Genomic DNA, 18,388 nt, shown 5'->3' with positions numbered 1-18,388 from the left:
GTATTGTATTTGTCATACAAAAAAAAAAAGAACACGTGGCATTATAGATTAACTCATCTAGAAATTATTTCAAAGTACACCTTTTACTATTTAAAAGGTAAGCCCCTTTTTTATATTAACCCACCCAAGACCGCATCTGAGTACTTTATCATTTTTAAAATCAATTCTCCCACACTTGTAACATATCAAATGGAATTTGTTGAAAGACCCCCCCCCCCCAGCAAAATGCTCTTTTTTAGATGACAACTCATCCACTTCCAACAACGTGAGCCAATTTAAAAAACCAGGCCAGCCCAGAGTTTCCTTTAGGGCACAAGTGTTTGCATCAAGGATCCAAGACTACATCACAAAACATGCTTTACTTATTTAAGTTGTTAGACTGAAGCACAGCCCTTAAGAATTGTTAATTGAAGGAATCAACTAGCGTTTTTCCTTCCTTCTAAAACCTGGCAGAGTAGAACCTTGCAGTACGAGCACACCATTGTATGAGTAATTTGCTGTACAAGCAGAGACTCATGTGAAATTATGTTGAAGTACAAGCAGAAATCCACAATACGAGCACACGTCACATCTTTAAGGTAATTCAGTTAAATAAACCAGCTTACATATTTCTTTCGCATACTCTTTTTCACAATTGTCATTTTACTTGTAAGCACACCTATTCTGTTTTAAAACCCATAAAAATTTAAAAATTGAGTGGTTTTTTGGGGGGCTGGAACGAATTATATTTTAGTTAATTGAAATGGGGGAAAATTGATTTGTAAAACGAGTAAATTTTAAGAAGAGCTTGATTGTGGAATGAATTAAACTCATACTGTAAGGTATCACTGTATTTACTGCATTAGTATCCTCTCCCAAACACTGGTCTTTACGTGAGGCAGGGGATAAACACTGATATTCTGTGTGTGTGTGAAAGAAGTCTGCTCTGTGTCTATGTACACACACACAGCTTTCAATTTTTGTCTATCAAATCCACTGAAGGTTCTGGTTGGCCCAAACTGTAGAAGACACCTGCCCAAGGTTTCGTACATTGGGACAACCCAGAACCATGTGGTTTAGAAATAAACTTCTTACCAAACGGCCACACCTATCCAAAGATATATACCATAACTGATTTTATAAACCATTTTCAAATTTAAATTAACAAATAGATGATCGAGAAATTCTTTAATGATTAGTGCATCACAATTGGTTTATGTTAATTACATTTGGGATTTTTCCAACAGAGGATGTTATGTTTAAAAAAAAACCTTGTTATTGTAAAAAAATTACGGAGTTAGAACAAAAGCTTGTGACTTTTTTTTTCTTTTAAATGGGGGTATTTGAACAAGTGACTTTGTTTCACAGTTGACTTTTAGCATATATACAGATTCTGAAAGATAACATTTCAAAGTGTATCTACACCAGTGGTTCTCAAACATCGTGCTGGCTGCCCTCAACAATCTTCCCTCTATAAATAAAACTATTTCTTTAATTGAATCATGATTCATTCTGGTGACCCTCTTTAAAATTTAAAAAAAAAAAAGGTTTTGGATCCGACTTGGATATTATTAAAATGGTCGAGAATAACTGATCTGTAGGATACATTAAGAGATGTGTTTTGAATGTTCCAAAAAAAAAAAAAGAAGAAAAAGGAAATGGAGGAAAATGACAAACATTTTCGTCATTTGATACTCTTTATTTTCAGAAAGGACAGAATGCTGTACAAAGAGCAAAAAACATGTTTATGGAGATGGTGCCACATCTGGGAGGAGAGTTTATAAGTGGTTTGCTAGGTTCCTAAGCCAAAATTTGGATCTGGAAAACTATTAAACTACATAAACCTGTTTGTCAGATGGAAAGATGGAAGAAAAACAGTGCATATATGGTTAAATCCATATGCAAATATCTTAAACATTGGCTCTGAATTCCATTTTATTTTTACAAACTTTTCTATGCAATCCATGTGTATGTATCTGTCATGGCTATCCAATATGTCCAACTCCTGAAGTCTTTTGCTAGAATCACTCATCACAGTTAAACTAATATGGTGATGGTTAAAACAATTTTGCAGTGCAGTGATTTTCACCTGTACTTACCTGTAATTAAAAGGTTTCTTTTGAGACAAAACTCCTCAAAGGAAACTCATCTAAACAGCTAAAAACAGCCACATTAACCATTCAGAGCACTTCCTTGTCAAATATAATGTTCATTCTACACTCTCTGAGTGGTTGGCGTTAGGAAGGGCATCCAGCTGTAGAAACTCTGCCAAATCAGACTGGAGCCTGGTGTTGCCATCCGGTTTCACCAGTCCTCAGTCAAATCGTCCAACCCATGCTAGCATGGAAAGCGGACGTTAAACGATGATGATGATGATGATGATTCACATTGCTTTGAATCATGCATTGTCGCATAGCTTTGCAATTTTGATGATGTGATTGCTTATATTTACAATGACATTGTTCAATGGTGCAAGAGGCCAGATATAGCTACTTTGAACATAAAACTGAATATTTGGGCTGGATATGGCCAGTCTAAATGCTAAAAAGTTAATTTCTTCATATTAACTCGCGTGAGACCATACTTGGTTCTCAAAAGAAACTGTTTTAACTTCATAAAGTTTTTCCCTGAAAATCTCAGGCTGTTTTATAATCCACACACCAGCTTAATAGCAGCAAAGTTAACTTACTAATTTATTTTACATTCAAATTGAAACACCATTTCAACAGAATATAAGAAAAGAGATAAATATATCAGTCATATTCAAAAGTGGTGACTAAATATGAAAGATTTAAAAAATACAACGAAATGGTAACAACAGATGCCAGAGGCAAATCAGACATTTCTATTTTCAATAAACCTAACAAATTAAAAACAAAAACTATTTTATTTTAGTAACACAAAAGGAAACTGAAAAGGTCTTCAACATCTTTCATAAGAAACCAGATCCAACCAGAGATTTTCTTTAAAAGACTTAAAACTGATGCATCTTTCTTCTTTTTTTGCATGCCTTACTAAAAACATTCCAGATGATGATAACTTGACATAAAGGAAAAGAGATTGTGTCTGGACAAAGGCAAAAAGGAAAAGCTCCCTCAATTGAGTTTGGGTAGTGGTGGCTTTTTGCCAGGTGTTGAAAAGTAATAGTATAAATAAAGAGACAGGCACCGGTGTAAAAGGTAAGAAAGGATTAATACCAATCCCCACTTCCTGGGCTTAATATAAATTACATATTAAGTCCCATTACCAACCATCCATTTATAAATGGACGGTGAGATTTTTAATGTCCAGTGTGTTTGCAGTAACATAGGAGAGGCAAACCCATGAAAAGGAATGCAAAAGCTTTGTGTTCATTGTACACAGAGGAGGAAGTGAGGCAAGTTAAAAACGAATAAGGTAGAATACATCATTTGAAAGCCATCCGTATGCTACCATTACAGCTGTAGATCATATTTTTTAACCAGAATTTTAGTTTGGTCAAGTTCAAAGCTATAGAACAAATGGCAATGTATGGGTGTGTGTGTGTGTGTGTGTGTGTGTGTGTGTGTGTGTGTGTGTGTGTGTGTGTGTGTGTGTGTGTAACCATGGTACTGAACAGGCTACCAGATGCTATAGATTGCTGTTCACAATGCGCTTTGCATTGCTTTTGAAGGATACGACCCCACTGGCTAGCCGTGCAGGTCAGCATTTCCCCTGATCAGAAGGGGAAATGCATTGCAGGGTGAATCCTTTACAGCTCAGTGGACAGCAGCACTGAAATAAAGTGCATTGCTCCAGGACACAATATGCAGCCGTTCTGGGAATTGAACCTGTGATCCTGAGAACCACACCTTTGATCATTAGGCTATGCCCTGCAATGCAAAAATCACCTGTGATGCTGCCACATAAAGCACCCAGTACACACTACAGTGCTTGGCATTACAAAGGGCATCGAACAAGAGAAACTGTGCCAAAACAGATTACGGAACCTTGTGGACCCAAGCCTAACCAGCATTTAAAACGGACAATAAAAGAAGATATATATGTAAACCTATTACTTTTTGCACTTGCTACTATCTGTTTGTCATATTTATCCTCCTTAAAATGTGTGAGAAACTATAGTATCATGAACAGCAGATTGCATCTATTTTTATGCATTCAATGTTCAACTGCAAGACTTACCTTTGCAATCCGCCCACAACAGCTCTTCAATTTTACTGTCCCTCTCCAGGCTAACTTATGTTAACCCTGTCTCTGCATATAAATCAAAATTTACACACTACCTTTCCATTAACATTCAATTCCAAGTTCCAATGCCACCAGGTTCAATGCTGCCCTCCACCCTATCGAGGTCAAAAAGCGCCAGTTTAACACCGGGGTCAGTGTAATCACCTAACCTCCCCCCCCCAATTGCTGGCCTTGTGTCAAAATTTGAAAGGAACATTAATCCAAGAGCTTCGGTTGTAAGCAGCATCTCAGTCACAAAATGGTCCACAGTTTTAGGAAACGAGTTTGCTTTAGATTCAATGAAACACAGAGAAAAAGAAGTGTATTCTAGGTTGAAATTACAAACAAAATGAGTTAATGATTTATGGATAAATTCCAACTTTAGATTTCCAACTGAAGGTTCGCTACTTGCAAATTTTATCATTTATCTTCTGCTTGTCTCAGTCATGACACCGCAGCCATGCTGGAGCAACACCTTGACAAATTCTAATTGGATAAATCAACCCTGGGACTTTTGTTTCTCTGAAGCCTAGTATTTATTGTTGGTTTCTCTTGCCACAACTGCAAAATTTCAGGGATGTAAACACCCCACCACTGGTTGTCAGCCAGTGGGGGGAGGGGGCTTCCTTCAGTTTCTGTCGGCCAAATCCATTCACAAGGCTTTGGTTAGCCCCAAGATATAGGAGACACTTGACCAAGGGGTCATGCAAAGGGACTGAACCTGGAAACACAGTTGAGAGGCAAGCTCCTGACCACAGGCCGGAGAAAAAAAACACCTAAATTGGTTTTTAATTTATATAAGGAATAGCAGAAATGTTTTGAGAGTCAGAAAATTTCCCATATTTGTTCTGGTTTGTGTTATGCTTTCAATTCAAAACCTGCTATGGTCAACTTTGCTTTCCATCTTTTCACAGTTGATAAAATATAGTACCAGTGAAATGCTGGAGGCACTAACTGATTAAACCCTACCCCATCAAATTTCAGGACTTGTATACAGGGGGTGGGGTGGTGGTGGAAGGTTATAATAATTCATTAAAATTATCAGCACATTAAATTAGCCTCATTTGATATTTTCAGTGTCGTTAATCACGTTACATTTAAAATAAAACTTTTATTGTAACTTAATTTTGATAAAACGTACAGGTTCTTTTTTCATAACTGCATAACTACTTTTGCACCATCCAGTATATCCTACTAACGTAATTTAATGAACAAAAACAAAAAAAATTAATGCAATCAATAACATTATGTCCACAGCTCTGCAGCTTTTTGAGAAATTATAAAAAATAATGGGTCTGGTCTTAAACGCTACAAGGACATCTTGACACGCACTTTAACAAAAATTACAGAATTCTACAGCAAACAGGAAAAAGTCTACTTACCAAATTTTGCTCTGTACTTTCACCTCCTACAACTGTGCATATTTCACCAAAGTTAGACGCACATATCTATAGAAAGATATAAAGAGTATAGAACTGTTGGAAATAGCAACCAACTCAGTGCCAAGCTTTCCAAGTTAATTAAGCCATAAGCATTCAGACTATTCTTGTCAAATGTAACCATCTTTTATTCACCTCCTTTTGAATTAATCATGCATTATCTTTGCAGTTTTGAAATTTCATTGATAGGATTGTTATTTTTAGAATGACATTGTAAGAAAGGTGTGATAGGCCACATCTGGCTGGTTTGAACATTGCATGGGTCAAGTATTTGGGTTGGATACGGCTGGTTTAAATGCTAAAGGGTTTAACATTTTAGCTAATAAAGAGCTCAAAATAACAGTAACACTGATTCTACAAAATAAAACTATCCAGTCTTTACAATTAAAAACCTGCCCTTTCAGAGGACCACATCCTTAATGTTTGAATACTGGGAATGAATTGCAAGTTGAAGAATATTTTATCAGGATGGTTATGAAGGATTCAGTATTTATCACTGGATTACCAAGTATTTATCACTGCATTGCAGCTGAAGGCCTTTCCTGTTGCTAACTCACCTATATTTCAGTGTCATGGTTTTTTTCGACTGCACTCATCATTAGAAGCAGAGGTTTTAGCTGAATGCTTCCCTGTGAAAGTGCCAAATGTAGACATTTAGAAAGGCACACATCCTCATAGCTTTAGCACGCATCAGATAGGGCAGATTTTCTATCACCAAATACCTTTTCTATTGCCAACCCTCACCGATTTCCAAATAAGGTAATATTTCACAGAATATTGGAAATGTAATGGGAATTTACAACAATCATGTGATGTGAAGACAATGCGATATGGATATTTATGACAGGCTTCTCTCACTTTCCATCAACCAAGTCCACCCACAAAGCTCTCATCAGCCTGGGGCTATATTTGGAAACACTTGGCCAAAGTATCATGCAGTGGGACTGAACCCAGAACCATGCAGTTGGAAAGCAAACTTCTTAACCACACAAACAGGTTTTCATACTGTTGCAGTCTACAGCAGAGATAAGCCACTCAGGAAAGCATTGGACAGTGAGAAATGAAAGCAGTATTTAGAGAACACTGGTCAGATGAACTTTGCTGTAGCTACCAAAGTGAGAACCGAGGTAATAAAATGTAAAATGGTGCAGTACCAAATTTATTTACTACAAAGATTCAAGTGAACACATGACCTAGGATCAGTCACAGCTGAACTAAATTGCTTGCCGGCTGGAAACCTTGACAACACCACAAAGGAGGAGGACTGGCAATTTAATGAAACGAGAAATCAAACCTTCATTATGTGTCCTTCAAGACCATTATCCCATCACCTGGCACAAAGCCTCTGCTCCCACTGCTTCACAGCCAGTGGTTGGTAGTGAGGACATTCAGCCATGGAAACCATACCAAAACCGGACAGCTTGGATCTCCCAGCTCCAGTCAAACAATCCAAATCATGCCAGACATGGCTGTGAACTTAAGCTTGAATCTCAACCAGCAGCACATGCACACTCTGCGTGATAATTATAAACAAGTGTCATTGACATACAAGCAGTGTCATTTCCAATCTTGTGAAAATATGCCTGGCATTTGGAAAATATTACCTTGCTTGGGAAGAGGTGAGGGTCAATGACAAGAAAGGAATCTAGCTGTAAACAATCTGCCTCAATAAACTCGACACGACCCATCCAAGCATGGAAAAAAAAACATTAATTGATAAGGATGACAAAATATGAGACCAAATCTCCAAGTTCTGTAACCAGATTAGAATTGTTCTAAACAAGGAGACCTGTTAAAACTGAACAGCCCTGCTCAGTTAACTAAGCGTCAGTCTTTTCAGGAGCCCCCAACACACTAAAAACAGGAAGAAAGGGAACAAAAATATAAATAAACTAATTAATCCTTCCATAGAAATACACAGCCTCCGTTTTGACTGACAGAAAAAGAATTTAGTCAAATAGATTTAGCATTATAAAGTCGGTCATGGCACAGAGTTTAGCAAATTAGAAAAGGTCTTAACATAGATAGCCCAACTGCTTTAGTATTCAGGTTACTCTGCAAGTGTAATGCTAATTTTTTTTTTCCCCCACTTTATTGTAAATTAACCATAGCTTCAAGATGTGCTTATTTTTAGTGACATTATAGGTCAGGTGTAAGAGGTCAGATCTGGCCAGTATAAGCAGAAGGCAGGTAGAATACTTTGGCTGGGTATGGTAGGTTAATAGAATTGAATCAGTAAGTTTATATCACAAAACTAGGAACCATTCTCGTAAAACTGGTGAAAAAAACTGACCTCTTAGATTTCGAAGTGAAAGTCTTTTAAATGAACTTAAAATTAAGTTAATTAAATGATGTTTTGATCCAGTGGAGCCATGCTGGGGTACTGCCTTGAATTTTAGTCAATTGAATTAACAGCAGTTTTGTTTTGGTTTTTTCTACAGAACCACTAAGTTACAGGGGACAAACGAGAGAGAGAGAGTTGTCTTCCTTCAGTTTCCCTCTGCCAAATCTACTAAGTCAGCTCTGGGCTATAGAAAAAAACTCACCCAAGGACAAAACCAGGAAACGTGGGGTTGGAGGCAGGGGGAGCAATCTTCTTACCACACAGCCATACCTGTCCCAATGTAATTGATGTCATTTCAAAGTGACAAGGACACTGGAGTACATTTATAAAAAAAAATCTTGTTTTTACCCATTAAATTCTCAAACCCAGCCACAGGACTGCCAGAAAAGAACAATCCCCTTGGATTGCAAACACCATTTTAACACTCGATGCTTACCACTCCAAAATCACTCAGGCTTCTAAACTGTGAACCGACAGTTTTAATCTAATCAAAATTAAAACCTTCCATTAAGTTTCAAACACCAACTCAATTACAGAAATCATTTCACTAAATTCATTATCTTGATAAGGAGTTTAGATACTTGTATTTTGATGGGAGTGTACTTCAACACTTTATATCAACCTACCTGAGATTGGGCCTGGTTTTATGATACAAATGTCCTATTTTAACCCTTTGACACTTAAATTACTTCATGTCAAGTAATGCTAATTTATTCACATGGTGTTCAATTAATCATTCATTACCTTGTAGTGCTTAAATTCCCATGTGATTATTTGTAGAATGACACATTAGATTAGGTGTGAGAGACCAGATAAAGCCAGTTTCACCATACAATAATGGTAGTGTTTGGGTCAAATATGACCAGTTTAAAGGCCTAGCAGCTCTCCATTAAGATTTCAACTAAATTTACATTCCAAACAGTAGCTTAACAACACTACCAAATCCTTATTCTGAAAATAAACTGAAAGTCAGTATATCTCAGTTAATTTTGTCTGTCACCAAATCATTCCTTTATACCAGCGATCCCTCCAATTCCTATTTAACCCTACTAGACTTCATAGCCAGTTCACACTTAAAACAAAAATCCTATATTTTATAATTATTATTAGAAACTGTCAAGATAATCACTTTCCATGCTGGCATGGGTTGGACGGTTTGATTGAAAACTGCTATGTCAGAGAGACTGCGCCAGGTCCCAATTTAATTCGACAAGGTTTTTACACCTGGATGCCCTTCCTAACACCAACCACACCGAGAGTGTAGCGGGTGTTTTTCTACAAGCACGGGTGCCAATGACCTGACACTGGCATCAGCTGGTCTCGCTTGGCTCAACAGGTCCAAACAAGCATGGTATATCACCAAAGGTCTTGTTCACCCGTTACTGCCTCCATGAGACCCAACACTCGAACAGTGCTTTTTACGTGCCACCAGCTACAACTATGATTTCACTCAGTTGTAGAAAAAAATATTTGCGTATTATAAAAGCATCCTCAATATATTACAGGTAAATTTTAATGCCTAAGTCTTATACTGACCCTTGCTGAGAACCAATTCAATGCTATTTACAACAGCTATCTGGTATCAAATGTACCTTGAAGTTTAGGTGAATTTCTAGAAAACCATTTACATATAAAATTGTCTTCCGATCTATTGGAGGAAAGGGAAATAAAAATATTGCTGTTTGACGAGCCCATAGCTTACCCTTCTCACATGGAATAGAGGGTCTGAACACATTTGAGTAAAACGGGCAAGAAACAAACGTTCAGTCATTTCTCTTCCTAGCAAAGGCGCCATTTTGCACATCAACTGTTGAAAGAAATCCAGAAATACATGTGAGCATTTAGAAAAATTCTTGAACAACACAGAAACATAACAAAAAAACTTTGACAAGACAGTATTCTCTGCTGTAATACTTATATTTCTTATAATCCAGAGACCAGAATGGGTTTACTATTATTCTGGTCGAGATCATTAAGATTAATTAGTAACAATTCATCAGAAGGAAACTAAGTTAATTAAATTCTTTTAAATGGTTTTAAGTTAAAAAAAAAAAAATACTAGATTATTGTACTTCACTGATAAAAAAAAATTTATATTTGTTATGCGTATCTAGATCACATAATTTAGTATGGAACTTCATTGCCCTTTAATATTTAGATATGAAACTAATACTTTATGCTATTCCACCACAACTACTACTGCTGCTACTACTACTAAACCTTGTCAAACATAAAACAAAGAAAATCAGAAGAAACTCACAAAAATCAACAGCTTGCTAACTGGAAAATAGTTTTGCCGCCAATTCTAACATGGTGTTTGGGCAGAAAATGGATTATCAACTGCACTGAAATAGGCTTTAATCCACAGATGATCATTGCTATCATCTTTTATAATGAGCAAACAATAGAAAAGAAAATACAGAAACAAAATCGGAGTACAATGGGTGAAGAAGTAGCCCTTCTGAGGAAGGAGTACGGCTCGTTGAAATTTTATTGGAAATTTTAAGAGCGAAGCATCAACGATGACAACCGATGGTAAAAACTCATTTTAACCATGGAAATAGTTTTTAACAGTTTTGGGAAGAAAACATCCATTACACAACTCAAAGAATGGTTTAGAACCAAACTAATCATTTTACAAACACATTTCCACCACTATTTCATTGCATGAGGATGGTATTTACTGCTTTAAAGTACCAAAGAATATTTTGCAATCAGTATTGCTAATTTTACACATGTTCTTGAAGATGCACCAATTTCAACTTATTCCCTTCAACAAATATTCCAGTTAAAGCTAAACTGCTACCCATCTACAGAAGTTATTTCCCACCAAGGCAACACCATATACTATTTCAGGAGAGTATTTGACAGATGAAAGCTAAAATTTTCTGTCCCCAAGAGAAATTTGATACAAACCAATACAAATTTCTCATCTCAAAAAGAAAAAAAAAAAAAAAAAAAAAAAAAAAATCTTGTGAGGTGCAGAATAAACTAATTCTGTCTTTTGGGGAAAGAACTGGAGGAAAAAAAACAAACCTACCAATGTTTACATGCAAACACTTTAAAAATGTCAGGTTTATTTCAGACCTCAAAACATGCACATAATAAACTATGTAAAAGTGGAATAGCAAACATGAAAAATTTCTAGAAGAAAACTTCTACCAGTAACCCTTTTGAGACCAACCCATCTGGGGCTTGTTCTACACAATACTAACAGTATTCAATTTGTTCTCAAAACCTTATGAAAATTTCATGTTCATTTACATTCCAAACATCAGCTTAAAGTTATATTGAGACAAAGCACATTTCAATAGAAATATGGTAACAAAAGGGTTAAAGTGATCTAAGTGGAAAAAAAAATTTTTTTTTTTAATAAATAGATCGACATCATTTCCAACAAGACAAACTATGTAAATCTGCTGGCACCTAATGCAAACCTCTACATCAGCAGTCCTCAACCATTTTCTTTTTACTTCTTTGATTTCGATTTCGAGTAGACTTTCATTCAATTTTTTAAAATATTTTTTATTGAATATTTAGAATTAAAAAAAAAAAAGAAGCATAAGCAATTTATTGCAGATAAATTTTAGTGAAATTGTAAATGGAGCCTGGTTGAGATCCACTGCTCTTATATTAATGTGAAACTGGTTGGAGGAGAGAGAGAGAGAGAGAGAGAAAGACAGAGAAAAACATTGGTACTTTAAAGCCAAAACTGGTAATTCCAAAACATTTTATACATAAAAAGGAACAAAAAATGGGGAGAGCAAGTGTTTTGTTGCCGCTGCTGCTGCTGCTGCTAGTGACAACAATGGTGGCATCTGAATTTGCAGTGAAGGGCTTCCTCTCATCAAAGCAGGCTGTGATATGAAGGATTGGAAAGCATATGACAGCCACTTTGATGAAAGGAGATCCCAGCCATCGCTGTATGGTCTCATGTTTGAGCTCATCAAAGCTGGCTGTGATATGGTTTAGTGAGAACACATCACCACCACTTTGGTGACTTAAAGCAGAGAGCAGAGCCCCCGACAACACAAGAACGGAGGGGGCTATCTGGCTGAGTTATCTCCAACAAGTCATTGTCTGAAAAAGGGAATCCTACAGCTACAGAAGGCACCGCTTTTGGGGATGATCAATGATTTAAGTGGTCCTGGGATTATACCAAGAGAACATAGGACAATTGAAAACATTACGTCAAACAATAACTAAAACAATTTTTTTTAAAATAATTTCAGTTCCCCAACATTTAATTTTTTTTATTTGAAGAATATTTCTGAAAATACATTGGTCTATGAAACTAAATGACTTCTAAATGAGAAAAATGAGGAATATTAAATCGCTAAGACAAAGTAAACAAGTAAATTGGAGGTGAAATAACCCAAGTGTAGCTCATCAAAGCTAGCTGTGATATGTCAGAAAGACAGCATATCCCAGCTCTTTAATGAGTTACAATAGAGTCGGAACATCAAAACACAGTCAACAACATTTATTAATTATAAACAACATCTTATAATCCAGCAAGAACATTAAATTTTCCCCCATCAACTAAAATGGTGAGAAGTGTGCCAAAATAAACCAAGTCCCAGCTCATCAAAGCTAGCTGTGATATGTCCTAATAGCAGCATATCCCAGTTATTTGATGAGTTACAACTAAGCCACTAGAATTCAGGGTGCCAGATACAAAAGCATCAAGAAAAACATGGAAAGGGATTATAAAGTCGGGAAAAAGGAGAGAGAGAGAGAAAATATCCAGGAGGGTGAACCAGGTTGCTGAGAACAACCAAGTTGAAGCTCATCAAAGCTAGCTGTGATACGTCATTATAACCGCATATCCCAGTTATTTGATGAGATGCAACATGGCCAATAGATACACACAGAGAACTATGTCCAATTCAGAAATGCCAATAGGAGGGAAACAAAATCAATGAATCTAACCATTTATTCTTGCCAAACACCTCACACAAAAATACGAAAAAAAAAAAAGTCACGTAAATTAAATACAAAAACACCTTACACAACTAATAGGTATATAAAAAAACAAAAAAAAAGGAACATCTCAAGCAACATGTGGATTTGTGATGCTTTCAACAGTGCCCTAGCTCATCAAAGCTAGCTGTGATACGTCATTTTGTTAGCATATCCCAGCTCTTTGATGAGATACAACACAGTCACAACACTAAGGATATTGGTTTAAAAAAAAACAAAAAAAAAAAAAAAAAGCTGAAGAAAGCTATTGCCACACAAAAACAAAAAAAAAAAAAAGGTGTAAAGCTAGCGGAGCAGGGAAGCAACCTACAGCCAGCTCATCAAAGCTGGCTGTGAGACGTTCAAATATCTATATATCACAGTCCTTTGATGAGCTGTAACAAGGTTAGGAGAGAATAGGCAATGTTAGAAAGGTGTTAAAAAATGGCTGTTGTCCATTCCAAGGTGTTGAAGCACCAAGTATGTTACTGATCCAAGCAGGCTGTGATATGAAAGTCCAATTTAGCAGCACATTCACAACCACTTGGTCAGTAACAGACATGGCAGACAAACAAAAACAAACAAACAAAGATTCTTTTCTTCTATTCTGAAAACTCAAAATCTGCAAATATCCAAGTGGGGGGTAAGGGGCACACCAAACTAGCAGTGATGACTGGCAGGAGACAAGGCTCATCAAAGCTGGCTGTGATAGGCCCCATAGATTTACTATGACATCCAGCATTGATGCCTTTGTAACCTGTTTCTACATCAAGCTCTGTTGCACTGAAAGGAATAACGGAGAGGGACGGGCGGAATGTAACTGTAGTTATTCAACTAAAATTTCTTTTTTCCTTCTCTTTTTTTTTACATAATTAGGCATAATTAGACAAACTAGTTTCGCTTTACTTGCAGTTTCAATTCATATTTCATCAGCAGCAAGAATGTAAAGTGATCCGCTCGAAAGACAGGGTAGTAAGAAGTTTATAAAATAACATCTCACTACCCGTGTCTTTCAAGCCAAACACAATTGTTATAGTGGAAAAAATAAAAAAGGGACGAGGCTGGAAACTGAAAAAAGGGCAAAACTAGAACAGGGAGGGAGTAGTAAGTTAGTGCATGTTGCGTAAAGTAAGAGGTAGTTGAAAGTGTCCACTTACGGCAGCAGCTTCTGTGCGAAATTCATCTGGACTTGTTGGACAAGCAAGGTCCAACAATACTTGAACCACCTGGTCTTCAACATCGACTGAAATAAAACATTAACATGCTAAAGGACACACGATCACCCAAAATATTTAAGAAGATTCAACAATTTAAAATATTTTTAATGAGTCTCACAGAATTAATTTACATCCTACTGCCGACTGGAGAAATGAACAAAGTCCGCCATTCTCTGTAAAGAATGGCAGCAAATCCTTGAAACCAATTCATACCAATGGCTATCATGGAAGCTTCGACATTGGATTGAAACCTCAATAATAATATAGAAAAGGCATTTCATCCCATCAGCTTTCCAATTTAGTGAATTCCATATTTAATGTCCATTTATTTTTTTTATGCCGGCATGTGGTCAACGGTTTGAGAGAATCTGATGGTCCCAAGGACTGCCTATCATGCTGCATTGTCTGCCGACATGGTTTCTACAGTTGGGTGCCTCTCTAATGCCAAACATGCTACAGAGCGTACTGGGTGCTTCTCTTGTGCCACCAACACCAGTGAGGTTGCAAGACTATGAACCTTGAAGAGGGAGAATTAGGAGTTAAAGCATGAAATAAGGGGCCAGAGCAGTGGTTTATTGCTGTAGAGGAGCTGCTACACCAGTATTTGCATTTTGGAAGGGAGGCTAAGTGATTGGGTGGAGCTCCAAAGACAAAAACAGTGACGAGGTGTCTGGGCAGACCTTCAAGGTACAAGGGGCATAGAAGAATCCGTAGTGTGGGTAGGTGGAGAGAGAATGGGGGAAGAATGTGATTGGAAAGATAGGTGGCCCTGAAAGGGAGATGAATGGTGGATGACCTCTGAGGCCAAGTGTCAAGAGTAAAGATTGACGGAATGCAGGGCAGCAGAATATTGATACAGTAAAGAGACAGATGACATGTAACTGGGTGGGCTACAAGAGTGGATAGGTGGGGGAGGGAAGTGTATGAGGTGAGGGAGATGGTGAAGTGGAGAGAAAAATATTAATGGATGAAGGAAGGACAAAGAGTGAAACACCAGGAGATGACATTATTTGCTGCAAATATGAAATAGCCGAAGATTGAACCAAGGACCCTATCAGAAGCAAGTTTAAAACTGACAAAGAAATAATTACCTCTTTCTACAAGTTCTTGTTCAAGAAGTACCACAAGGGCAGCATGACTGGTCTTTCTTACCTAGACATTCCAAAACAGAAAAAAAAAAGGACAACAACTAATTTAATTTTAGGTACCTGGGTGAAAAGAAGAGGTGGGTAGAATGTGTGTAACTATGTACCTGGTTGTCACTGTCACTGAGGTATTTGACAATCAAAGGCAGAATATAAGTAGGAACAGCATTGGCAAATAAGTTACTTTTTTGTTGACAGTACATGGCAACATGAGGGACTTGCTCAACCAAATCTGACCTAACAGTAGGTTCTGAAAATATACAAAAACATAAAATAAAATAAATAAAACAGATAGCATGAAATAAAGCCATCTTTGTCTTGGGACCTTAATTACACAAATTCATACAATATTTTACAATATATAAATGTTGCATTGATTTTTACGAGTTGCATTTGAAATTTAGTGTTAATCTTGCATACAAAGCTTTTCCTTTCTTTGATCAAACTCTTTAGCATTCAGATTTCTCCATCAAATGTAATGCTTATTTATTCACATCGATTCGCATTGGGCATTATCTTGTAGCTCCAAGATTTTGAGGATGTGACAATTTTTTTAGAATGATGTTATAAGTTAGACCAGTTTGAACATTAAACCGAATACTCAATCCGGGCATGGTAGGTTGAAATGCTAAGGAGTTCAGTCCTGCTCCGTAACTAAGTCACAACCCCAGTTTTTGCTGTTAAAATCCAGTATAAAATGCATCAAGTAATGAGTACATAATATAAACATCAAAAAATTTGGGCATCTGACCTCTGGTCACTTAGACGATTGCCTATAGAAAAATCAGTCATCAGGTTTTTAGAAAACAATACGAAGACCAAAGAAAAACAGGAAACAAAACCATTTCAAATGTCAAACATTTTTTCAAGTTTCAAAAGAAACCTAAAGTGACCCTTTTGATATCAAGCAGTTTGAGTAAGCCCAGTCTATGATACAAGAGGTTTCTTTTGAAGTGATCTAAACTAAAACCTTCCATCCAAACTTCATTGTTCCTAACACTGGGTTAATGAGGATACACTTATCTCACTAAATTCATTCTTTTCAAACTTAACTAAAACAAAGAGTGAACATAACAGGAATATGCTAAGAAAAGGATTATTTTGTCTATAAATTCTTATTTTCAAAATAAATCAAAACAAAAACTATGTATTTCAACAGAAAAGTGGATTAAGTTTGAAACAAATGTCATCCAAAACATAACAAATATGTGTTTTAAATATAATGTATGGAAGGGAAAAAAGAAAAAAGATTTGCTTTAATACTATGATTAATCATTTCACTCCATCTAAGACCAGTAAAGGAGATTTAGAAGACATATCTAATTCAAAGAATCTGCAAATTCTGAATGCATCTTTAATTTTTTGCCCAGGATGAGAGGGGGGGGGGGGAACACAGACAGAATTCCAGTATGTCTGGCAGATTTATCCAGTTCCTCTAGCTTCCTCTTAAGCTGTATTCCACATTATACCCATTGTTTTGTGTTGGTTTGTCTCTGAAGTGGAAGTTCTCTCCTGTTGCCTAAACAAAAGCCAGGCACATGGGCCCAACTGAACAAAGTTGTCACCATTGCTGGTGTAACTGAGCAGGTTAATGTTCTTTGGAGCTATTGCTAGCCAAACCAGCAAAGACACTGCCAAGAGGAAGGAGAGGGAGGTGGTGGTGGACTGGAAAAAATAAAGTAGACCAATGGTTCTCAACCATTTTCCATTTAGTCCCAGGGGTCCACATTTTAAGGATCCAGGAAAAAATTTTGATTTGGATGTATTTACTGTAGGAAACAGCTACAGATTTTTAAATGTTTTAAATAGTTCAACATATAAAAGTTGATATATGAAAAGCAGAATAGGAACTTTGAAAAAAGAAAGTGTCTCCAACACTGATGGTCTTTGGAAATGTCATTGTAGAATAGTAACCAAAGAGGTCCAGAGGTACCAAAAAAAAAAAAGGGGTGGGCTTGAGAAATCACTGAAAAGGGCCAACAATGTATCTCAGGTGGCAGTGAGCAAGCATTTCTGAACATCAATTCTATGACCCAAAAGGTTGTTCCACAGCCATTGAGTTACGACTGCCTGATATAAAAAAGAGAACTCAGTCCTTAGATACCACCAGACCACTTTCATGGCTTGTCATCCATGAAAGCTGGACACAAGAGATTTCTTTACAGCTTTCACCCAGTTAAAACCTAGGATTCAAGGAAAATGTTAGCGAGAAAGGGCACAGAAATTTATAGTAAGTCTCTAGACTAAATTTCTGTGCGGGACAAGCTCTTCTCAAACAAATTAGTTTATTATCATAGGAACTGGTCACCCTATGGTTAACTCAGTAAGGACGAACATAATTTTCCTTTGGTAAATAGGGGGGGGGGGGGAATAACAGGTGCTTGGCTCAAAACTACATCAACGAAAGTAATCTCAAAGCCTGTTTACCAGGATACAAAGTTTACCTAAAAATAAAATAAAAACAACCAACCTGGGTCTTTTGATAAATGAACCATTGCTTTTAATACAGCTAAGCAATCTTCCTCAACGTTGCCAGCTGCTCTTAAAGTATCAAGAATTCCTCGGGCTATCAACTGCCTGGAATAAGAAATTATAACAAACTTTTACAGAAAACAACAAGAACACACCCACATGGGACCAACTTGTGACTGCAATTTCACTTCTATCTATTACTCGCTTCAGTCATTAGACTGGCCATGCTAGGGCAGAGTGCTTTGAATCTTTAGCCAAATGAATTGACCCAAGCAGCTTAAGCCAGGTACTTATCCTTGGCCAATCCACCAGCACTGTGTGGGGTTGGGATGGGGGGGGGGGGGCAAACAGACAAGGACACACACATCCACTCAAAAAGGTGTTATTCAACCTGAAGCTATAGTAAAAGACACTTGCCCAAGTTGGAACACAGTGAGACTGAACCAGGAACCATATGGTTGAGAAGAAAATGTCTTGCTACACAGCCACGCCTACAGAAACTACATACTAATCTTGAGCAAGAGGCCAAGGAATTAAAAGCAACTTTATAGTTCTGACCAAAGCAGTATTTATGCAACCAATAAGAACAGATTGACATTCAGTCGCTAGAGCAATGACTGTGCA

General features: G+C 37.0%; 1 protein-coding gene across 5 annotated transcripts in view; it reads right to left on the bottom strand.

Moving 5' to 3' along the window:
• LOC106873834 (serine/threonine-protein phosphatase 4 regulatory subunit 1) overlaps positions 1-18,388 on the bottom strand; it is a 59,688-nt gene that overhangs the window by 33,588 nt on the left and 7,712 nt on the right. For 4 of the 5 annotated variants that reach the window (XM_089348222.1, XM_089348229.1, XM_089348233.1 and 1 more), the window contains 6 exons: positions 17,763-17,869; positions 15,400-15,542; positions 15,239-15,299; positions 14,088-14,173; positions 9,671-9,775; positions 5,568-5,633 (listed from right to left, as the gene is read on the bottom strand). In XM_089348222.1, coding sequence (XP_089204348.1) covers positions 5,568-5,633; positions 9,671-9,775; positions 14,088-14,173; positions 15,239-15,299; positions 15,400-15,542; positions 17,763-17,869 — 568 coding nt within the window. Of the gene's footprint in view, positions 1-5,567; positions 5,634-9,670; positions 9,776-10,228; positions 11,811-14,087; positions 14,174-15,238; positions 15,300-15,399; positions 15,543-17,762; positions 17,870-18,388 lie in introns of those variants that run through there. The other variant, XM_052976819.2, reaches the window with a different exon arrangement.

The sequence above is a fragment of the Octopus bimaculoides genome, chromosome 1 (genome assembly GCF_046866305.1).
Source record: "Octopus bimaculoides isolate indiv1 chromosome 1, ASM4686630v1, whole genome shotgun sequence".
Lineage (NCBI taxonomy): Eukaryota > Metazoa > Mollusca > Cephalopoda > Octopoda > Octopodidae > Octopus > Octopus bimaculoides.
The sequence above is the reverse complement of the archived record's forward strand: the minus strand, read 5'-3'. Positions and strand labels throughout refer to the sequence as shown.